The sequence below is a fragment of the Acanthochromis polyacanthus genome, chromosome 1 (genome assembly GCF_021347895.1).
Source record: "Acanthochromis polyacanthus isolate Apoly-LR-REF ecotype Palm Island chromosome 1, KAUST_Apoly_ChrSc, whole genome shotgun sequence".
Classification (NCBI taxonomy): domain Eukaryota; kingdom Metazoa; phylum Chordata; class Actinopteri; family Pomacentridae; genus Acanthochromis; species Acanthochromis polyacanthus.
Genome location: NC_067113.1, coordinates 56,039,338 through 56,063,298, shown reverse-complemented (window position 1 = coordinate 56,063,298; position 23,961 = coordinate 56,039,338). Strand labels below are relative to the sequence as shown.

At 38.3% G+C, this 23,961-nt stretch overlaps 1 protein-coding gene across 1 annotated transcript in view; it reads right to left on the bottom strand.

Annotated features, from left to right (window-relative positions):
* LOC110950991 (kinesin-like protein KIF21A) overlaps nt 1-23,961 on the bottom strand; it is a 57,819-nt gene that overhangs the window by 10,048 nt on the left and 23,810 nt on the right. Inside the window, exons 2-22 of the mRNA XM_051946277.1 lie at nt 22,615-22,837; nt 19,059-19,241; nt 18,520-18,669; nt 15,697-15,831; nt 15,385-15,549; nt 14,634-14,749; nt 13,294-13,489; nt 13,018-13,207; nt 11,850-11,913; nt 11,462-11,653; nt 9,886-9,927; nt 9,257-9,314; nt 9,055-9,166; nt 8,782-8,970; nt 6,862-7,061; nt 6,669-6,776; nt 5,833-5,901; nt 5,603-5,742; nt 5,382-5,526; nt 3,930-4,124; nt 241-342 (exon numbers count right to left, since the gene is read on the bottom strand). Coding sequence (XP_051802237.1) covers nt 241-342; nt 3,930-4,124; nt 5,382-5,526; nt 5,603-5,742; nt 5,833-5,901; nt 6,669-6,776; nt 6,862-7,061; nt 8,782-8,970; nt 9,055-9,166; nt 9,257-9,314; nt 9,886-9,927; nt 11,462-11,653; nt 11,850-11,913; nt 13,018-13,207; nt 13,294-13,489; nt 14,634-14,749; nt 15,385-15,549; nt 15,697-15,831; nt 18,520-18,669; nt 19,059-19,241; nt 22,615-22,837 — 2,974 coding nt within the window. The remainder of the gene's footprint in view (nt 1-240; nt 343-3,929; nt 4,125-5,381; nt 5,527-5,602; nt 5,743-5,832; nt 5,902-6,668; nt 6,777-6,861; nt 7,062-8,781; nt 8,971-9,054; nt 9,167-9,256; nt 9,315-9,885; nt 9,928-11,461; nt 11,654-11,849; nt 11,914-13,017; nt 13,208-13,293; nt 13,490-14,633; nt 14,750-15,384; nt 15,550-15,696; nt 15,832-18,519; nt 18,670-19,058; nt 19,242-22,614; nt 22,838-23,961) is intronic.

Here is a 23,961-nt window from a genome sequence, read left to right as displayed (position 1 = left end):
TCTAATAAGAAACCTAATTTAATCAAATTGTGCCATTAAAAGACTCACTGAATTCAGTCTCGTAAAGGTAACCATGGTTACCAAGGAAGTTGCAGCAAATACCAACAATATATACCAGTATTGACAAGTAAAATCACAATTTATGGGTATGTTAGCTATTAAATAATAAAGAATTTATCATGATTTACTGTAAATAATAGGTAAATCTCAGTAAATATTAAGCAACAGAATTAGTTGTACCTTATTGATGGCCATGGTCATGAAATGGTCCAACAGGAATCGAGCTTCTGACAGGTTACAGGAGCTGATCACAGCAGTGACGTCCACAGTGTCTCCTTCCTCCTGCAGCCCAAAATAACAACACATTCATTTCACCGTGAGAACTTCTGCTAATTTATTTAGACATGCGAGTTTTCACAGGAATGTTTGAGGCACAGGAATGAGATGAAAATACAGCCACAGTTTGCATGTTTGTTTGTTAAATTCATTATTACGCTAACAGCAACAACTTAGCTTAGCATGAAGCTAGGAAAAAAGCCAAAGCTAACAAAACCACATGGACTTGCATTGAAGCAGAAATTTATTTTAGTTGCTACTAAATTTGCACTCAGCAACTACAGCATCATGTTTTAGTAAATGTAGTAAAATAAAAAGTAATTTGCAACCTAATTAAACACCTGCACTGTTTCAACTTAGCACGTTTTCATTCTTACACCCCCTGTCAAACGTTTTGAGACGGGTTCTAATTTATTTGAATAAGAAAGTGTCTCAAAACTTTTGACAGGGGGCGTAGCTATGAAATGAAGTGAGACAAGCCCTTTTAACATCCGATAAGTAGCTGTAATATATAAGTAATGCATTTATATTTGATATATTTTCACATTTCTTATGTTATGTCATGAGCATTGTTACCCGGCACCAACATTTCCTTTGGGATTCATAACGTTTTATCATATATTATAATGGCAATTCTAGATGTCAATATTTACAACTGCTCTTTGATTAGCTAGAATTGTAATGGAATATGCCCGTGATGTAATTCTGACTTGTATTAAATCTATTTACAGATATGCACAATTCATTCTTGTTAAATTCTTTTTCGGTGGCACATTATCTAAAAAAAAAAAAAAATACATATCCAAATTACACTTTACACGAGCCAAAAACCCTATAAACCAAAAGTATCTTATTCAAATCCATCCATCCATCCATCCATCCATTTTCCTCCGCTTATCCGGGGCCGGGTCGCGGGGGCAGCAGGCGAAGCAGGTCGTTCCAAACGTCCCTCCCCCCAGCGACACTTTCCAGCTCTTCCTGGGGGATCCCGAGGCGTTTCCAGGCCAGACGAGATATATAATCTCTCCAGCGAGTTCTGGGTCTGCCCCGGGGTCTCCTCCCAGACGGACGTGCTCGGAAAACCTCCAGAGGAAGTCTCCCCGGAGGCATCCGAATCAGGTGGCCAAACCACCTCAACTGGCTCCTTTCGATGCGAAGGAGCAGCGGCTCTACTCTGAGCTCCCTCCGGATGTCTGAGCTCCTCACCCTATCTCTAAGGCTGAGCCCAGCCACCCTACGGAGGAAGCTCATTTCGGCCGCTTGTATCCGCGATCTTGTTCTTTCGGTCACTACCCAAAGCTCATGACCATAGGTGAGGGTTGGAACGTAGATGGACTGGTAAATCGAGAGTTTCGCCTTACGGCTCAGCTCCCTCTTCACCACGACGGTTCGGTACAACGCCCGCATTACTGCTGACGCCGCACCAATCCGCCTGTCCATCTCCCGCTCCATTTTCCCATCACTCGTGAACAAGATCCCGAGATACTTAAACTCCTTCGCTTGGGGAAGGAGTACTCAAATCTGAGCTTAAAATTAAGACATCTCAACAAAATCACTTCACTACATGTTTGATTTTAAAAGTGCGTATCAGATTCGGCAAAATACAAAAACTCTGTAAATTAGGAACTACAAGGATTCAGCTGCCATCAAAAGTCACGTGACAAAAATTCAGGGGCCTTTCGGCTGAACTCCAGGCGGTGTTTACACAGCGCAGAGACCAAAAGGTTAGTGATCAGTTGAATTAGTGCAAAATCAGTAGCATGCAGTTACCTTTCTGGTCAGTGCTGGTAACAGCTGTGGGCACTTGGAAACACGTCGCACGTGTTAATTTCAGTTTTTATATTCAGAGAGTTAATCACAAATAGTCAACTTTTACTACTGAAGAACTCCAAATCAACATGTGTATTCATAGTGTGATTTTAGGTGGATTTCCATACATGGTCATCAACAACTAAGTTCTCTCTAGTCAAATGTTAATCATTAATATCAGCAATTGAGTTCTCTCTAGTGGAAACCCTCATTGTAGTCTTTTTGAAATTAAACAATCCTAGAATCAACGTGTAAACCGTACTGTATATTCTACTCATTTAGTTTTTAATTTCTTTTCATATTTATTTCTTAATCTGCTCTGTGTGAACGCTGCCTGCAGTTCAGCTGCAAAGGCCCTGAATTTTTGTAACAATGAACTGAATTATTGCAGATTTTGTATTTGTTTACATGTTTTCTATCCACTCTGTTCATGCACAGCCTGCAGTTCAGTCTCGTTTGGCTCACAAAGATCTACATTTTTTGTTACTAACACTTGGAAAATAAATGCCAACTCTATATACAAGAAATATTTTGCTACTTGTGTTTTATTCTGTTTTCAACTTTGCTTCCTTACTGCTCTGTGAAAACGCAGCCTGTAGTTCAACCACAAAGTCCCTAAACTTTTGCGTATTGTAGATTATTTACAATTGTTCTTCCATTAAATATATCATTGCTACTAAAAATGGTGACCACTTCAAATGAAATGTTTGAAATGTTTGCTTAGAATGACAACTAATAAGAATGTCATCGTATTTCAGAAATCTGAAATACAACGGCAACCAGTGAAAATTCTACTCAGACTAACAAAAATGACATTTAAGATATTTACAGTTCCTTTTAAAATGAGGCAGAATTGAATTGTAGACATAAAATACATTTAAAGCTATTTTCAATAATACGTAGCTGAAAAGAATATGATAAGTTGGACATATCGAAAAGGCAACTATTGATATAGGACATGAGGAATAGTTTTACAACATGAAGAAATTCAATTGAAAATATCCGTAGTTGTGGTTCTCACTAGTTAAAAAGAAATTACGGACATCTGATTAAATTAAAGATATTAGTTTTAACACTGCATCTGAATATAAATATTGTAACAGGCCAAACTAAATTTACTAATATATTAAATTATCATTTTAATGTGTCAAATGTAATTTTCAGTGCTGAAAACTAAATTGCTACTAGTCCCTATTAAGTCAAAGGGTCTCGTCATACATGAAGAATCACTGACAGTGTCACACAACAACCCTCCCAGTGTTGCCTCATTAGTGTCTGCAGGTTTACAACCGAGAAATAATTGCTCAGTTGAACCCTGACGACAGAAACCAGGATTTTAAGAGTCCCACTGACAAACAGGCACAGCTAAAGGAACTTCTTCTCATCATCACAGCAGTAAATTTGATCATAAACTGCAGCTGAATGAATAAAATTGTTCTTCAAAGATCCCGTTTGCAAAGTTCCATGTACATCGTTAGGCTGCTGTGTTGTAGCTGGATTAATGGTGATTTTTTTTTTTTTTTATCGAGTCATTGTTCTAACAAATAAAGGGCCTGATGTTTGTTTGTCAAAGTGGCACCCAAACTGCTCGGAGACCGTCGCCGGTGCTGAACTGAACTGTGCAATTATTTCCAGAATTGATCGCTGGAGGGTTGTAGCCTGTACTTGCTAATGAGGTAGTGATGATTGTGTGTCTGAATGGCCTCTTGTCAACATCATTGTGGCATAACTGGCAATAAAACTGCTTTTGTATTTGAATGAAGGATTGATGCGGTTCTTCCCACCTTGGCCTCCTCCATCTGCATGATGTTGGCCTGGCAGTCGGCGATGCTGTCGTTGATGTAGTCGATGTTGGCGCTCAGAGACTCCAGCTCCTCGTTCAGGGAAGCCAAAGAGCGATCGGCGTCTGCCCCGTCCACCGCTGTCTTTTCTCTCTTCCTGGACACTCGCTCCCTCCGTCTGGTCAGCTCCTCCCGTTGCTGCAGAAGAAAGACCAATAACCATTTGTCACTATTGTATGTATTTCAACTTTACTTCAAGATGTCTTTAGCTGACATTCCTCAGTGCATCGAAAAACCCTCAAGAAAACCCTCATCAAGAGTAGGTTAAAAAAGTACTAAATGAATAAAATAAATAGAGATAACTGGAGGACAAATCACATAAAAAAACATGCAAACACAATAGTGAAAGTGGAGTCTGAGCACAATATGTTAAAGTGCTAAAAAACAAAAGCTCAATTAGTTACACAGTGCGAGAGCAGTTCAGTCCAGTGGCAGCACAGTATAAGCTTGTTTCTCCTCTGACTATGTGAAAATCAAGTTTAAATTTGAGATATATACTGAAAGTGTCATGTTTTGTAATTTATTTAAAGCTACCATCTGTTAACGTACCCTTTAACTCTCTGAACTGCAAGCATTTTCTTGCTTCAGTCACATTTTTTTCCCACCCATTGTTGGCTCATTTTTCACTGCAATATAAAATTATACAGTCCTGCACCTCTGTGGAAACAGCACAATTATGGATAGAAGTCAAAAGAACTCAAAAATGCCTTCTGTGCAGTACAGTAAAGTCATAATGCCATAGATCATAAACAATTAAAAACAAAATTTGAATTTTTTTGGATTGTTTATTTACAAAATGTAATAAATTTTACATCAATATGTAAAACATTTTTCCACAAGTGGTGCTGACAGTGAACGAATTTTTTTTTAAAATTTTTAAATAAATGTGGAATCAGAGGGTTGAAAAGCTAAATAACGGCATCAAAGCATCATCCTTGTCTCTTATCCGCAGTGTAGAAACACAGCCTGCAGCTCAGCCTAGTGTGTCAGGTGACATTTGGTCAAAACTGAGTCATGAATAAAGCTACAGATACTGTGAAGACTGCGAAATGTGGTTACTATGAATTATAAATTTTTTGTGGCTTTTTAAATGAGATATATGCCCATTTTAAGCTTAAATTTGATTATTTTTCCTGAGAAAATGTCACATATGAGGAGGTCAAGGTCTGTGAAAACTGAGAATGTACTAATGATGTCATTTTTTTGATTCTATATGGATTTGATCGTTTTAACAGCCAAAAACGTCACAGATGAGATATTCAAGGACCGTTGGAATGTTGGAAATTCGCCAATGGTGTTTTTTTTTTTTTTTTTTGTGAAAGACAACATGCCTTTCCAACCAGCTGGCAGGTTTTTTGGTGTTCAGATGTTTAGACATTTCTCCCTTTCTGTTACCTTCAGTAGTCGGTTCATGTCCGTCTCCATGTTGGAGATGGTCATCCTCTGCATGATGATGTCGCTGACTCGTCTCTCCAGCGACTGCCACTTCGCTCTGGCCGTCCTGCTGAGGTAGATGCTTCCCATCCGCACCGGAGAACTCCTGATGAGGAAAACATGTTGTCAGAACCAGCCAGAATCTGAGTTTTAAATGCTTTAATCAATCTCTGATGTTGTACCTGGCCCCGTTGGAAGGACTCGCAGCAGAGGACTGCAGCCTTCCTGGGATCGGCCGGTGTGAAGGCTCCTGTGGAGGTTCGGGTACCTTCCTGCTCACCTTCCCAGACACGGGCCTCACCTGACGCCTCAAAGCCGTCACCTGATACAGTGCACAAAATAAATATTCAGACACACTTGAGTGGGAAAGAAGGTGTAACAGCCAGAACCGTTGACTTTAAATAGATTTAACCTCCTCGTTCTTCCTGCGAAGGATCAGCTCCTGTTGTCTCTTCTGGGCCTCCAGCTGCCTCACTTGGTGCTGCAAGAAGAGAATCCAAAATGATGACATAAAATCTTCACTTTCAGTGGGTTTGGCAAACAAAATGTAACTATTATCAGATTAAATTGTTTAATTTGTACATTATAATTATTTTTATTCATTATTTTAATAAAATACTATTTGTATTGCTTGATTTATTTGTATTATTTTATTGTAATTATTCTATTTATTAGTTTCATAAAACAATGCATTAATTATAATGTTTCTTAGCATATTAAATTAATTAAATTATTATTAGATATACAACTCAAATAAAACTACATTGACAAATACCCAAATAAAATTAAAGCTTTACCAGATTTTTTTTTAATTTATAAACTGTAATTATTTTAACAAAATATAATTATTTGATTTATTTGTATTATTTTATTGTAATTATATTTAGAATTTTCATAAAACAATGCACTAATTATTTTATTCATGATCAAATTAAATTAATTATATTATCAGATATACAACTCCAATAAAACCACATTATTACTTGTGCAAACAAAATCAAAGGATTATCAGATTAAATTATTTAAATGATAAATTTTAATTATTTCAATAAAACAATATTCTAATTATTATTTGATTTCTTTGTATTATTTTATTATAATTATTCTATTTAGTATTTTAATAAAAATATATATAATTATTTCATTTATTATCAAATTTAATTACTATCTGCTATACAATCCAAATAAAACTACACAGCTAATTATGCTCGTTAAATTGAATCCCTGTGAGTGTTTCCGTCCTCGTACCTCGGCTCTGCGCTGGTCTTTCTTCAGAGAGGCGATCTCTCGGTTCCTCCGGCACTCTGAAGCTCGGTTCCTCTCCTGCTGCTCCTTCATCTGACGCATCAGTGACACCTGGTGGACAAACACGATGCAGCAGGAGTTAAAACCTACAGAGTGGGATAGAGAATGTGTTAACGTAAAAAGAAATACTCCGCACCTTGGTTTTCTTCATCTCAGTCACGTCCTGCTGCAGCTTCTTCAGCTGCTTCTCGTACTGCGACTGGTTCTTCAGCAGCCGAGCGTGTTCCTTCTGGGCCGACTGCAGCTTCTGCAGCTCTTTGTTCATGGAGCTCAGCTTCTTCTCGTACTCCACTTTGATCTTTTTGGCCTTTTCCTCTGTTCCTGACTCCACTGAGCCTGGAGATGGAGAAAAGGAGGATGTAGCAGTGTTTTATCTGTTTAGCTCTCTGAACCCAAAACAATAAGAGTCTGTAACCTCTCTCTTATCTGACTAAGATTTCGTAGAATATGGTATGGATATTTTGATCCAAATTCATAAAAGCAGAGAATATGGACATTATACACAATTTTCACAGTCCAAATGCACAGTAACAATTTAAAATTTCACAGAAATAACAGAAAATGTGACAATAGTTAGGTAGTAAAATATTATTGTTGTGCAGAAAAAGTGTAAAATTTCAGACATTACCTATAAATGAACATCCCAACAATTATTTTTAGTATTATGCCAATAATATCAAATCTGATTTATTTTTCATTTTGTCATGTGAATTTTACTACATTATTTTTTTCTCAGCTTTCTTAAATTACATACAGATTTGTTTAAAATGACAATAATTATATGCAGCTTTTTTCTATCAGTGTTTATGCTCAAGCTACTGATTTAATGTTTTCTTTGTAATTTTAGTGACATTTTAACCATTATCTTTTTATAAATGACTGTTATTTTACAGATATTTTCAGTTTTGTCAAAACACAGATAATAATTCGTAAAATCACTGAGAAAAAAAATTACTGAGATGTTTACTAGAAAGAAAAAAACTGAAAACAAAAAACAAAACAAAATACACTATAAAAAAATAACATTATTTTTTAAAATAGTAATTTGTTCTTTTACAATGTACGACAGCAAAACTACAGGGCTTTATTGTATTCAAATCAGCTAAAAACATCATAATTTTACAGATTTGTTATTTTCTACTGTTTTGGTTACAATACAGACCTGATCAAAATCTTAAGACCAGTTGAAAAGTTGCTAGAATTTACCTTTTGCACATTTGGATCTTGATGAGGTTTTCAGTAGAGCGACAATATGCAAAAGCAAGAAGGGGGAGTGTGACAAAAAGCACTTTGAAAAAGTCATTTATTGAAAACAACAAGTAAACTGAAATAGGCTGTTTATCAGCTGATCAAAAGTTTAAGACCACAGGCTATAAAAGCCAAAATCTGCTCAAAATTCTCATTTTCTGTCAGCCATTCACACGGTCATGCCCTCCTGATGGCTAAAGCTAAGAAGCTTTCTCTTCTTGAACGTGGTTGGATCGTCGAGCTGCATAAGCAAGGCCTCTCACAGCGTGCCATTGCTAAATTTTTTGTTCTGGTTTGGAGAGTTTTTTGTAATTTTTTGAGCGATGGTCTTAAACTTTTGATCAGCTGATAAACAGCCTATTTCAGTTTACTTGTTGTTTTCAATAAATGACTTTTTCAAAGTGCTTTTGTCACACTCCCCCTTCTTGCTTTTGCATATTGTCACTCTACTTAAAACCTCATCAAGATCCAAATGTGCAAAAGGTAAATTCTAGCAATTTTTCAACTGGTCTTAAGATTTTGATCAGGTCTGTATTCCACCTGGTATCTTTCATGGATTTTTTCTTTAGTTTTTTAAACAGTGTAAACCTTGTTCATTTAATATTCATGTGTACATTTATGCTCAAACAGTAACAGGAACAGCTTCTCAGCAAAAGATGACCACAAAATTTCCTGTTCTTTACTGTGAATTTTGATATTTTACCATTTTTACATATTTTTTTTACAGTGCAGTTTGCTATAAATTGTAGGTTTTTGGAAAAACATTCAAGGCAATCAGTGAAAGTGTTTATCTCTCCACGTTTCTTACCCATATTGTGCAGCACTTTGTCCCTCTCCAGCTGAGTGTCTCTGATCTTGTTCTGCAGCATCATCAGCTTCTGCTCGTATTGCTGTTTCAGGGTGTGAAGGCGTCGCTGGCTGTTCTCCAGCTCGTCAATCAGCTTCTGCTTGATGGCGATCTCACAGGTGATGTTGGCCAAGTCGGCTTGGACGTTTTCTGTACGTCAACACACATAAAAAAAACAAACTATGACTTCAGGTTCACACCTGATCTGAAACTGTGGAGGAAAAACAGCTCCACCTTTCTCATCCAGCTCTTCAGAGTCGGACTCGTCGGTGGATTCCTCCCCTGCCATGTCAAAGTCTTCGTCTTCTCCGTCGGCATCCTCGGCTTCTTCATGGTCGCTGCCCTCCTGGTGAAGACGAGGAAGTAAATACACCTTTAATGACATGTAATGAAGATCTTTGTGGAGTAATCTGACAATCTAATCTCCATGTATTACCTCTGCTTCCTCGTTGCCTCTTTCCTGATCGTTGTCTGGGAGCTCATCTTTGACGACACTGAGGGAGAAAAACGGCGTCAAATAAAGCTAAATTCTCCGTTCAGGTTTGGAATAAAAGCACAGCAGATAAAGAACGCATGCAAATGATTTCATGAGATCATGAGCTGATGAGGAAACGGTCGATTAATGAATGATTTCACTATGATTGCACATGAATGATGCAGATAAAATGATTACATGACTGATGGTTTCTACCACTCACGTTACAAACACTCTGTAAGCAGAGCTGCAACACACTGCGAAGATTTGTTGACCAAATTCTACAAATTATGGAGGAAATTTTGGGACATTTGTCCAGATTTTTCTACTTCGAATTGATCCGCATCTTGCAGCGTGCAGCAGGGAGTAAAAGACAGTGAGAGTAGAGGGTTAAAGAGGAGTTCCAGGAGTGTAAAAACCACCTGTAGGCGCAGAAAAAGTTAGTTTTCGTTACTTTTGGGGAGCTTGCGAAGGAAGATGAGGGTCAACAATCAACTGAAATCATTTCAATTACTCGGTGCACACAAAAAAAAAGACACTGGGGGCGTCCCAGCTAGATTCTAAATTTGACCCATTTCTGGATGGCAAACCTGGCAACCTCCTGGTGGTGATTCTCCTCGTATTGCCTCAGTCTTCGGAGAGAAAAGATGGGGATGGAGGGTGAGGATGGTGAGGCGTGGAGGAGGAAGAAGGGAGCAAAGAGGCGGCAGAATTTGGGGAAAGTTTATAAGACAGCAGAGAGACAGGAAGTGAGTGCAGAGACTCAAAGACAGCATGTTTAAATGGCGAATCCTGGAGATTTAAGCTGAGAAATTGCAGATGTTCACAGATGTAGCTGAAGGGTAAAACGCTGCAGCGAGCCACGGCTTGTCAGAAAACCTTCATCGTTATTAGCTGTCACCTTCGACTTGTCTAAATCCGGAACCATTAAAGAAACATCAAACCGCTAATGCAGGGACTCAGGAGATAATTACCCACAACACACCAGGACAAACTCCCTCACCGTGGCAACAGACAAACTTTCCATTTTCTGTTTCCTGAATGGCATTCTTGTTTAACTTCAAAGCTGTTTTCTGTTTGCAGTAATAATATGAGCCATTCACTGAATGTATGCAAATAAATACGTCTAAATTTAACCCTCTGAACCCCAAGTAGTTTCTGGATGTTTTTCTTTGCTTTTGCCACATTTTTACTCACTGTGGCCTCATTTTTTCACTATTCAATTATTTACTGAAAAAGACCCCCATTAGCTGATGCCAATGGCACCAGCTAGTCTTCCTGGGGTCCAAAAAAAAGAAGACAACCTTACATCAAAAGATCATACTTCTATAATATAAACTCCTGTACCTCTATGGAAACAGCACATCCATGGCGAGAAGTACAGAACTCAAAAATGTCTTTCGTGCAGTAGAAAGCCATAAATCACACAATTATAATTAAAAAACTGATTGATTTCTTTCGATATTAATGTTGGCAAAAAGGTTTCTCAGTTCTGCAGAACTGTCGTTTTTTCGTACGAATCTGGTGCAAACTTTTTCTTTTTTGCTGACTTTTTCAGTCATAATGTAGAATAAAGAGATTTTGATGAAATATCACAATTTTAAGCAAAGATTTGATCATTTTCCAGACAAATCTGCATGTCACATGTGAGTGTTGGTTCAAGGGCTGTTAAAAAGTTGAAAACCCTACTATTCTTTCAGTTTTTACCGTTTCTGGTTTTATTAAATGGTGTCATCTTGGTCAGTTTTAACTGTCTGATGTTCAACATGGGTCAAGAGACACCCATTTTCCACTGAATACGGGTCACTTTTGACCCGTGATGTGCCTCAAAGGGTTAAAGGTAACGTCTCATTAACAACTGAAGGCGAGTTATAAGGTTCAGAGAGTTCAAAAAGCTAAAGCATGTGGATTTACGTGATTTGAATAAAATATAATGATTTTAAACTTAGATCTGGTAAAGTTTTCCAACAGAAATGAGGATTGAAGGAATCTGAGGACTCTTCCTGCTTTTGCTGTTTGGAGCAACGATAAATTGTGCAATTTTGATGATTGTTAAAGATAACATGGCAGGTTTTGGGTTCAGATTAATAACCTGTTTCCACAGTTTAATAATCTGAAGCCCTAATTCCTTAAACAATGCAGTGAAAACCTTGGACCTTTTTATACCTCTTTTTCTTCTTCCTCTCCTTCTTCTTCAGCTTCTCCAGGCTTTTCTTGGCCATCTCGATCACGTCGTTGGCCTCCTTCTCCGGAGCGAGGAAGGATCCTGGACCGCCGTACATCGAGGAGCGAGTCGAGGCTCTGGACAGATTCTTCCTCAGGTTCTCATTCACAGCTTCACTCTCAAGAAGCTTCGCTCTGAGTAACACAACATCTGTCCTTTAGATTGTAAGTCACACTGTGCTTTCTTTCACTATTAACTGAAATGTGATTGTGCAGAGTTGTTTAAAAAGCAGTTGCAGACACACACCTTTGCTAAAATACATTAACTGGTTGAAGTGAATTTAAAAAAATGACCCAAAATAATCAAAAAATATCAGTTTTCTTTACATACCTGAGCTCCTCGATTTCTTTGATGTAGTTTTGAATCATGTTCCCAATTTCTTCGTTACCTTCACCTAGAAGCAGAAGCATCACTTTTGAACTTTCAGATGAAATCACATCTTTGCATCTACAAAATGAATCGGTCCTTGGCAAAACAAACAATTTGAAATATTACTCGAGTCTCGGCGCAACTAATTACATCACTGCTGTTGTTCAATTAAAATGTTTCAGATCAAGGCCGGCTATCGTAGTGAACCGGTATTAATGCGATAAATTCATATTATACTAAATTAATGTATGAAATAATATTTTCTTTACGTATGCTTCCAATAAACATGTCGATATGAATATTTTATTCTCAGTTTTAATATTTTAGCGAAACAACTCATTAATTTGCTTTGTGAATGTTGTCATTTCAACAAACGACACATCTGGAAAAGACGCATTCTGCAGAAAACCCGTCTTAGCACTAGAAAACACACCTTAAAACCAGAAAATATGTCAGAAAACACACCTTAAAACTGGAGAACCCGTCAGAAAACATGCCTTAGCGCCAGAAAACACACTTTTAAACTGGAAAATCCATTGGAAAACACGCCTTAGTGCTATAAAGCGCACCTTAAAACTAGAAAATATGTTGCAAAACACATCTTAGCGCCAGAAAACACAATTTAAAACCAGAAAATACGTCAGGAAACACACCTTAAAATCAGAAAATATGTCAGAAAACACGCCTTAGCGCCAGAAAACACATCTTTAAACCGGAAAATCCATCGGAAAACACGCCTTAGTGCTAGAAAACGCACCTGAAAACCAGAAAATACATCGGGAGACACACCTTGTACCGGAAAATCCATTGGAAAGCACACCTTAGTGGTAGAAAACGCACCTTAAAACCAGAAAACACGTCAGAAAACATGTCTCAATGCTACAAAATCGCCATCAGAAATCTGCTGAAATACCATTAATGCTCAATTGGCTCTCGTTTGTCTGCCCGTCTGTATACCTTTCTCCTTTGACGCAATGTATGATGTCAACAATCTGACTGCTGGACACTACTTTCCATGCTTCATTGTGCCATAGTTTGAGTGAACTGTAAAGGGCGTAACAATAGTGCAGTGAATGATGTTGGCCTGGATGTAGACTGAAAGCTGGACATCACGATTTTACAGTCGGACCTGCTTTGGCCAGAGCCTGGTTGGCCTGGTCGCTGAGGATCTGGGTGAGTCTGGCTCTCTGGGCGTCGATGGTCTCCTGCATGGCCTTCACCCTCACCCTCAGGTTGTTGTTCTCCGTCTGCAGCATGGAGTTCTCGTGGACCAGATCGTTGATGCCCTCCATGCCGTCTTCGCCCACCATCCGCTTTCCCTGGACATCACAGAGAGCATTAAAGGAAAAAAAAAAACACCAAACATTCTCCAGATTGGTGCATTTTCCACCTACAATCCTCTTACCGTCTTGTACTCCATCAGCTCCATCTGCAGCCGAGCGATCTCCGTCCTCAGGGCGCTGATCTGCTGACTCGCTCTGTCCTGGTTCACCATCACCTTGTTCTTGATGTTTCGGGCTCGATTGGCGTATTTCAGGGTGTTTAAAGTCTCCATGAAGTCTCGGTCGGACGGGCTGATGCAGGCGATCATCACTGTTTGACTGGAAAAAGTAAAAATGAAGAATTATGATCAGTCTCAGAGAATTATTAGGAATTCTGATATATAGTACGGATATTCACAGATTTCAGAATTGTCTTCATAGTTTCTTCATTTGTTCGCCCTGGTGTATGTAAAAATTGAAATAAATATGTGAAAGTTTTGATGCCATTATTGAGCTTTTTAATACTCCGAACCTCAACAAAGAATCCTGTAACTTTCTGTCTGGTGTAGAATATTAACCAAATCTAAGCTTAAAATTGTGATATATCATTGCAATCACTTTATTCTGCGTGTCTTATTTAAAAATCTGTTAGAAATAAACCATTTGCTCTAACCAGATTCTGTAAAAAGCATTAAATTCTAAAATTCATGACCCAGCTAAAAAGTCATTAGTAACTGAGTTGCAACTAACAGTTACATGGTCACAATTCATGGACTTTCAGTTGAACCACAGGCAGTGTTTACACAAAGCTGGAGAAATACATTTAAAATGGAAGTAGTAAACTTTCAGTAGCATGTCGAGTAAACATTTTTTTCCAGTTTTGCTAACACCTGTGGGCACTTTGAAAAATATTTCACATATTGATTCCATTTTTTAAAATTTTTGCAAAATAAAAAAAATAAAAAAAATAAAAAAAAAAGATATCGAAGAAATTCACTTTTTTCAGTTTTTATGATTTACTGCATTTTAATTGTGTCATACCACACAAAAGAGATTTTTGAGTTCTCTCTACTTCTAGTCGTGGTTGTGATGTTTATGTAGAAGTGCAGGATTTTATTTTGCAGTAAAAAAAAAAAAAAGACCCCATGGTGAGTAAAAATGTGACAGAAGCAAAACAACACAAACTGCTTGGGTTTGAGAGAGTCTTATTGATCTAAACTGAAGAAATCAGCAAATTAGATGTGAGGATTACATTTCTAGGCAAATTTAACCTATAAAGTTTAAGAAAACATTTTTTAATTATGGCTGGTGAAGTATATTTATTATTTGCTCTGCTTGCTACTGGTTCAAATTTTCATGTTGCACTTTGGATCTTGGTTCAATCACTGGTTTCAAAAGAAATGTTAACTTTTGCAGCACCAAAATACTTCATCTGTCATCCACATTTGCATGTTTAATAGTTGAATAATTCAGCTCCACAAACCTGTTTCCACCCAGCGAGTCCTGCAGCAGCCGGGTCAGTTTGGAGTCTCTGTAAGGCACATGAGTGGAGCGTTTGCTTCTGTCTCCCAGAGCGCTGATGACGTTTCCCAAAGCCAGCTGAGGAAAACACAAGAAAATGAGATTTAGAGTACATTATACAGTATATTTGCAGAGAATTACAGTATTGGTGGCAACAGAAAGTACACTGCATTTTCTTAAAATCATTGCATTCGTGTTGTGAGGGAAATGAACAGTGTAATTCCTATTCTAGACAGCAGGGGTCTCTGCCGCTCCACGTTTCCACAAGGATACTTCAAAAAGTTCCAATTCTCACTAGAAAAATCACAGGAGAAAGATTGTTCCTGCATTGTTTTTCAACATAGTCTCCAGATACTCCTCAACATCATGCATGACCTCATCATCAATCTGATGCTCGATTTGAGTTTGGGAAACCAGTAGAAATCAGACAGTGCAGGTCAATGACTAAGGTGCATGAAGTCGATTCTTCCACCTGATGCAGTGTGAATGATGTATATTTCTGGAGTAAGACCAGAAAGTTTCAAGCTTTTCTCTCCATTTGTCTTTGATTGCTTCAAACATTTGTGTTTTTGTGATAAAAGGCTTTATGGTATAGAGTTAGGCCCCAAAGTATGAGTTCTGCCCTTATTTCCAGGTGGAGCCAAGAACTTTTTGAAATACCCTTTTATTGTTTGGTTTAAAAGTCTCAGTCCAGAGTCCCACAGTTTCCTCACCAGCCCACAGTTGATGGAGATCCCCTCTTTAGCTCGGTCTCCTGTAGCTCCGGTTCTCTTCAGTCTCTCAGAACCTGCTAAATCCACAAAGTGGAACTTGGCGGTCAGCGTCTCGAACTCATCGATCTCTGAATCATTGGCCAGACGGTTATCTGTCACGTTATCCTGGAATAGATGGAACACAATGGGAGATAAGGAAGGGCAGCAGTTTCATTTTGACTAGATGATCATCTCACCCTCTGGTAAACATCAGAAAACAGCTTTTAGCAGCAGCAGCAGCAGAGGTTCACTGTCTTGTCTTTCAATACGTACGTTGTTGTCCGGAGAGCAGACTCGCACTTGGCACAGATGGATGGTGAAGATGGCGTGAGAGCGTGAACTCTGGACGTTCATCTGGGTGCTGGCGGTGGTTCGAGACAGAGCGCCGAGCTTCAGACACTGAATCATCTGGCAGAGGACACGAGGACCAAAATGAAAGTTTTACCTGCACAGGAGGGTAATATTGACACAGACGCCACCAATCTTTGGATCTGTTGGTTATTTCAGGTGTAATTTAGTTAGGCATTAACCTTATACCTTGTAGGGCATTTTTAAAATGAGTCATTTAATCTGGAATAGCGTATAATAAAACTTCATATATAGTCAGGTCAATTTCTAAACCTTTTCCTCAACCTCAAATATCTATATTATTCTGGTAAATTCATTTTATAAATAACATTGTAGAGTCTAAACCTTGATATTTAAATTAGTCAGGTGAATTTTTCTAATAACATTGCAGGGAGTTATTCAGCTACATGTATTTATTTTATAACATTGTGGGGTCTAAACCTTAAAACTGAAGTTAGTCAGGTAAATTCATATTTTAGAAATAATACTTTAGGATCTTATTCTTAATACTTCAGTTACTGAGGTAAATTTGTACTATAATAGTATTGTAATACCTGAAGTTTAATATTTAATGCAGTCAGGTAAATTTGCAAATTTTAGATGATAATGTAGGTTTTGAAGCCTTTATATTTAAACTTTTTGGATGAACATGTCTATATAAGAAAGTCTCACTGAGTGTCTTAAATGTGCTACATAAATAACACTCACTTGAACATTTAAATCACTATCTATAATAAATATTTCATGTATGGTCTGAGGCTGTACATTTAATTTAGTCCAGTAAATTCAGTTTCAGGAGTGAAGAGAGGGTCTTCAATGTATTATTTAGAGTTCATCTGTTATATTGTGGATCCATCTCATCACATTTATTCAGCTCCATTCCAACAGTGTAGGGTTTGTAATGACATCAAGTTTTGTTTCTGTATTATTTATTTATTTTATTTCAGGAGTGCGAAACATCCACAGTGGCAAGAACAGGTATCTGAGGTGTTTATGTTACCGCAGCAACGCATGGAGAAAGTGACATCTGTATTGGTTTGTGGATGGAGGAATTATGACGTGGAAAGTTCCGTTAACTGACATTCAGTGAACAGAAAATAACCGATGTTTGTATGCACTGTGGAACAACATGTAGCTTATGTCTTTAATGGAAATAGAGAAGGAGGAAACTGAGATGAAGGTGGTGATGCTTTAGACAGATTTTTTGGGGATAATTTTTTGTGCCTTTTGCTTTTATTTTTGCCCAGTTGTGGAGAAAGAGGAAAGCGTGGGAGAAGATCCTGCCATGGGTCAATGCTGTCAGTAAAACAGGAAACTAAATGAAAAAAATAAAGTCAGCACCTTCATACTAGGGTACAGGTGAATATTAAAGAATATATGCTGTACCTGTGCAGACACAGGTACTGAAACTACTGTAGATATAAGCGAGAAAACTCAAGTGAACTGACCCTTTAATACTATACTGGTGTTTTTAAAGTCAGTCACAACTTGAACTTCAGAATAAGAGTGGGATGATTGTCGAAACAAAGGTTTTTAAGACATTAAAAAGCAGTACTGTTTGTGGATTAAGGCAAATTCAGTGGTAGAAGTACATGTTTGGAGTTTTCATCTGCATATTGGGGAGGACGAACAAAGCAGGGAGAGTTCATCTTTTGTATTTAGTGAATCTTTATGCACCAATTTGTGCCTTCTCTGCATCAGTTTATTAGCCTAGCCGCGCTAGACAACCCACGGCAACGAATTTAATTCTCTGCCAGGGTGGGTCTAGTTACCCTCCATAAGGCTCGAGGCTGGATTCTCCTAAAACTGGCCGGACCAATCACCATGAAGTGTAGAGTCAGAAGGCGGGCGTAACTCAGTGACGACAGAGGCGCGACGATTCTGACAGAAACAACTGGAAACAACTAGCCTAGCCGTGCTAGACAACACACGGCAACGAATTTAATTCTCTGCCAGGGTCGACAACAAAAACGACAACAGTCGTTGAGCTCCATTAGCACTGACTCTGAATAATCTTTCTGTTAACATGTCTGTAATATACTTGAGCTTCACCCATTGACTGTATAAATAAGGCTTCACCGAACTACCGTATCCTCTGATTTCCGGCGCTCTAGGAGCCTATTTGTTGCGCTGATTGGTTGTATACGTACCCAATTGCTGCAGAGTGATTTGATAGACAACCTTTTAGCCCGCCTCCCTCCCTGTCGAGCGTGCCTAGACCCTTGTGTCTTCAGAGCATGGGTCTAGCGCGGCTAGGCTATCAGTTTATGGCAGAAATGTCTGTATTTATGTAAAGAAAACACTACATTCCGGCACCAGAGAGGTAGTCTAAAGCAGGCTCAACAAAACCTAAAACACCAATCAAAAAAACGATCTTTGTTAAGCAGGTTTTGAGCATTATTTGACTCTTCTTTTGCAAAAACTTGACTGATTACATGCTGTCTACTTTAGTCAATGTTAGAATAAATAGATGGTGAAAAACGCTGTTGTTGCAAATGATGTAAGAGAACATATTTCTTTTAGCACTTAGGTATTCAGATTTGGTGGTTCTACAAGCTCATAATTCATATTTTGAGAGTAAAACAAGACCAACTAATTATCTAAGGCTTTGTTTTGCAGTGGTGGATCTGTTCTAAATATGAAAGGGAACATGTCCCTTGCATCCTTCCCTGAGTAAACACAGCTAAAACGTTGCTCAAATAGGGTGTTAGTACAAATAAAATGTTGCTTTGGGATGCTGAATCCGACCTCGGCTGCAGAGGTGACGGTGCGGGTGGTGACTCCGACGGTGTAGATGCCTCCAGCGGCGTCCTCATGGATTTTGATGTTGGATTTCTGCCTCCTGGCCTCCAGGTCTCGAGTCGAGTCGAACAAGTCCAGAACCTCTTCGTTGTACAGCTGGAGAGGAGGTGAAACACATTTTAAAAAACTAAAAAGATGTAAAAACGAGAATAATTACAGTCATCATCAGCGCTGCCATCTGCACTCCCAGATTCATCTTCTCCCTTCAGCTGCTTCCTCACCAGCTGTTGGCAGCCACTGGCAGGCAGTAAAAATAAAAACCAGAAGCTGACCTCAGGGACAAACTAATGACAGTTTAATGGCAGTTGGGTCATCTGGACACTTGACCTGAACTCTATCTGCCAACCTTTGACCTCCTGCTGTCTACATGTTCTGCTTATATCTAACTAATGAACCCTAACTGGACCCACTGTGCTGAAAATGCATCTTAATTTGAGGTTTCTGGGTTTATTTCTTGGCTTCCTCCATGTGTTTTTTTTTTGTACCTCCAGGAACTGAGCATTGATCTTGAACTCAGGAACAGGCCTTCCCTGCTCGGTGGCGGCCTGTCGGCGCTCCTCGATGCCTCTGAACAGGTGGTTGACGGCTCGAGGAATGATGCCCAGCTCGTCCTCTCCGATGTTGACATCGAAGCCGGTTCCCATCGTGTAGGTTTTCCCCGAACCGGTCTGAAAGACAGGAGTTTTAGTGTTTGTATGTTGGTTTTACAAGTTTTTATACGTGAAGTCTTCTGCTCAACCATCTCTGATTTGCTTGAAACCGGTATTGATGCAATTTTTGATTAAGATATCAAGTATTTTTCAGGATATATGGATCCACATTCAGCATGTTTTCGCATGTTGAAATTTGAGGCTGTTTCAACAACAATGTCGCAGGAACTACTAAAAATAAAAGACTGACATTTTTACAGCTGCTTCTCGTCATGTCATTGATTAAGAATCTGCAGTATTGCACAGATATATCAAATAGTATTTAATGACGGGTTCACTAAAATATAAAAAAAAAAAAGTAAGTTGTCATGAAAAGCCTCATCGTTGAGAACACAAAAATTGATAATGCAAAAGATGATTAATGAGGTTTTCAAAACAATGTAGCTGCATGTCACAAAAATACAAAATAAAACACAGAATGCTTTTATTAAGAAATACTTGATCAGAAAATGGGGGAAAAGGTTATCTTTGTTGTAACTTTAATGACTGATTGAGCAAATATGACCAGTAGTGCCACAAAAACTAAAATATTGCTAGATACACTTACCTAAATTGATTCAAAATGGTTCTTCAAATACAGCTCTGAATATATTCTATGATGAGAAATAACAGTGAAAATTTCAGGCTTTAATATTTAATCGTTCTTGAGATATTATTGTTCAAACAACCTCACATTTCGCAAGAAAGTGGTGGTGAAAGTGGGTCAAAGGGCATTTTTTTCAAAAAACACGTGATATATAAGGGTAAAATTTATCAAACATCTTTATTTATATCCATATTTTATGCTAGAAAAAAATTACAGAAAATCAGAGATGGTTGAGCAGAAGTTTTTTTTGCAATAATCTGAACAAAATGAGCCACATTTCATCTGTTTGTTGTTTTTCTGAACCCAGATTGAAATCAAATGTCACCAAAATGGACAGACACTTTTCCAAAGACTTCAGCTGCTCAGGTTTCTGGGATTGAATGGGTGAAAAGCTAGCGGGAGTTCCGTATTTTAGGGGGTTTCAGAGGGGATGGGATGGTCGTCATGGTGACAAAAAACGAGGAATGCAACACGGGGTTCAAATTCACCATCAACTTTCTCCTCCCGCCGAAACACCTGAAAGAAACCCTGACAGAAGAGTGTGTGTGACAGATGAGGGCAGGTGTGCATGAAGAAGACGGTGTGTGTTTGCTTGTGTTACTGGATGAGACAACACCTGTGCGATTGCTGTGTTTGTGCATTTGTTGCTTCTTTATGTGTGTTTGAGTGTGTGAGGCCTCCACTGTGAAAGACTCTTTGACATGAACACAAGAGCCACAGAACAATGTGAGGAGAGAATAATGGACAGAAAGACGAGGAGCGCTGGGGGAAGATTAAGAAGAGGGAAGTGCAACGGCAGTAGTTCAGCTGCAAAGTGGCTCACACTGCACATTTACATTGACCTACAGTATTTTATGCACAATTACCGATTCATTTTGATTTTGCACACAAAAAAGCCTTGCAGGCACAGTAAATTCAGTAAAGTTCGTAACACTTTATATTCCAAAACTACCAACAGGTTTCACAGTCATGTTGTTTTAAAAAATAAAAAAAATTAAAAAAAATCACAGAAATTACCCAATTTATCAGCCATAAACTGTAAAAAAAAAAAAAAAAAACAGAAATAATTGTCAGATTTTTTAACTCCAAGACAGGTCTTAAATAACTCATATACGTTAGGTCAGAAAATTTCTCCAAATCTAAGCTTAAGATCATGACATTTCATCAAATTCACTTTTTATGCACATATTCTCTCAATTTGAATTTGCACAGAATAAAACCTGGCACCTTTAATGAAGCCCACTTCTCAACTAAAATGCAAGCTATCCTTAATAAAAATCACCAAAATTACACACTTTATCAGAGCCAGAAACAGTCAAAATAAAAAGGATCATGAGGTTTTTAGCTTTCCATTAGTTCTTCAATGGCCCACATAAGTTGGTTCAGAAAATTTAAACATCTAAGCTTAAAATCACGATATTTCAACAAAATGACTTTATTCCATGTATCTCATTTAAAAATTTGTCAAAAATAATCTGTTGATTTCAGCCAGATTCTGTGAAAAATAAAAAAAATCTGCACTTTTTGCACAATCAGAAATTCCTAAGTGACTTACCTGTGATCAACAGTCACGTGACTAAAATTCAGAGACTTTTCAGCTAAACTGGACTGAACTGCAGGCTGTGTTTACACAAAGTAGATCTGAAACAGTAAAATATCTACAGTATGTGGAGAAGTTGTTCTTTTGGTAAGTATTGCTAACACCTGTGGAACTTGGAAAAAAATGCTGTACATGTTGATTCTAGGCATTTTTAATAAAACTTTATAAAACAAATCATCATTCAGATTTGATTTTTGTCTTATTTATATATGACTTATGGTATTATAATGTTGTCATAATGCACAGAAGACATTTATGAGTTCTTTCTACTTCAAGTCATGGTTGTGTTGTTTCCATAGAGGTACAGGACTTTATATTGTGGTGAAAATGACCCCACAGTGGGTAAAAACATGACGAGAGTTTGGGATTCAGAGGGTTAACAAAGATTGCTTACAAGAAGGAAACAACCAGCCTGGCTTTGTCCAAAAGTGGCAAAATATGCCCACAAGCACCTCTGAAACTGTTGAAAACAACAAATTACATGTCTGAATTTTAATCTATACAAAAACTAAGTTAAAAATTAGAATTTTCTGTGTAACAGGGGGTCATGTGTAAGACTACTTCTTGCACTAAACAGCTTGAAATACCTTTATAATCCCTTTACTGGCATGAGGATGGTATCAATGAACAAATACGGGTATTTCCCAAAATGTCAAACCAGGTGAAGATTTGTGTACAACATCTTTGAGGTCTCTCAAATATGTTCTGACTTCAGGTTTACTTTCCTGCTCTGGTATGAGGTGAAGCATTCTGTTCCCACTTGGCCTCCGTTGGGTAATAAACTCCCTTTTTCTATCCCTCCCCGTCAGGCTAATCTATCAGATGTAATATAAAGCTGCGGTGCTGAGAACAGGTTGAAACACGTCAGCTGCACTGATCCTCTGAGGCCTGTTCCCTCCCTCATTACATGTCTAATGATATGAAATGAAATCAGCTCCGTATCACATGCTGCAATAAATCTGAGGATTCGAGAAATAGCCCAGTTTCCCTTTAGCGATGCAAACTTGAATGTGAATGTGTGTATTCATGCTATATCACTGAACTGCTCTGATCCGGTGTTATGAAAATGAGCAGAAAAAGAGGAAATGTATTCCATTCTGTGTTGTATACAGATGCGCTGAACCTGCAAAGGCCTGCTGACCAACCTGTCCGTATGCGAAGATGGTGGCGTTGTAGCCCTCGAAGCAGCCCTCGATGAGCCTCTCGGTGCAGTGGGTGTAGATGGCGTCCTGGTGGGTGTCCATATCGAACACATAATCATAGGTGAAGGCTTTGTCTTTACCCAGAACCACCTGCGGCTCTCCAGGCATCACGTATGTACAGATGTGGCAGCCTTCGATCTTCTCTTTGGCCAGCTGAGGACGAATCCTGGTAGATAAAGACAAAAAATTAGTAGCCGTAAGGATAATTTTCTCCTAGAATAAAAACTCAAAATGAAAAGAATCCTCCACTATTTATTATTTCTGGCAGAAGTCACCATTACCCATAAATTGTAGAACTGAGTGATGCTTAAAAATGAGATAATGGCATTAAACAGTGTGATTCAGTGCTGGTAAGATAAAGAAACACCTGAAACCCGTCATTTCAAAACCACCAATTCAACTTCCATCACGTTTTCTAAGCAAGCTATGTGTTCATTCAGAATCAGAAATCTGAGAAAGATTCGATACAATACAGTACAATAATAACTTTATTCATCCCCGAAGGGAAGTTCAATTTCTTCGTCTACCGGTTGACTGATATTATCAGTCGATATTTGTCTATCACAGGATATATCAGTATCTACATATAAGCTGTTGAATTTGCATCAATGTGAAAACTTTCTTCTACACAACATAAGGCAGAAAAAGTTTACATTAGTATCAGTTCAGTCTGCAGCACATGTAGCAGAGTATGGTGCCGAGTCCAGCTGTGGTGACTGCTTTGAGAAACATGCTGCTGGAAAGCGAGCACATAATTTTATTTTTTTCAATATGACTAACATATTTATAAAGAATACTGCCCAATACACTGATATCAGACTTCCTAGCTAAGTGAAATCTGCATTTGAACAAAAAAATCCTCTATCAGTTGGGCTCTAGAGTCTATAGCCATGGTCACACCCTTGAGCCTTCAATCTACAAAACTATCGGCCAATGTTGCAACCAGCAGATATCAAGCTATCAGATAACGGATATCCGGGTGATGACTTTCTGTATCACACATCTGTCATTGTTTACCCAGTCTAGGAACCTACGAACTACTATATGATGAGTAACTGGTAATCTCTATTAACAGTCATCGCCTTGTAAAAAACTAAACTGTCATCAGACAACAGTTGATGGTTTTGCACCTTTTAAGCTCCACATGAATGCTTACCTGTGATTTGTTAATACTGTTTGCCTCCAAACAGACTACAGACATAAACCAAAGAGCAGATATTGCTAAACCTTAAGCATAGTTGTGCTTTGAGCAAAATGCTCATATGTGTACACTATCATGCTCATAATGAC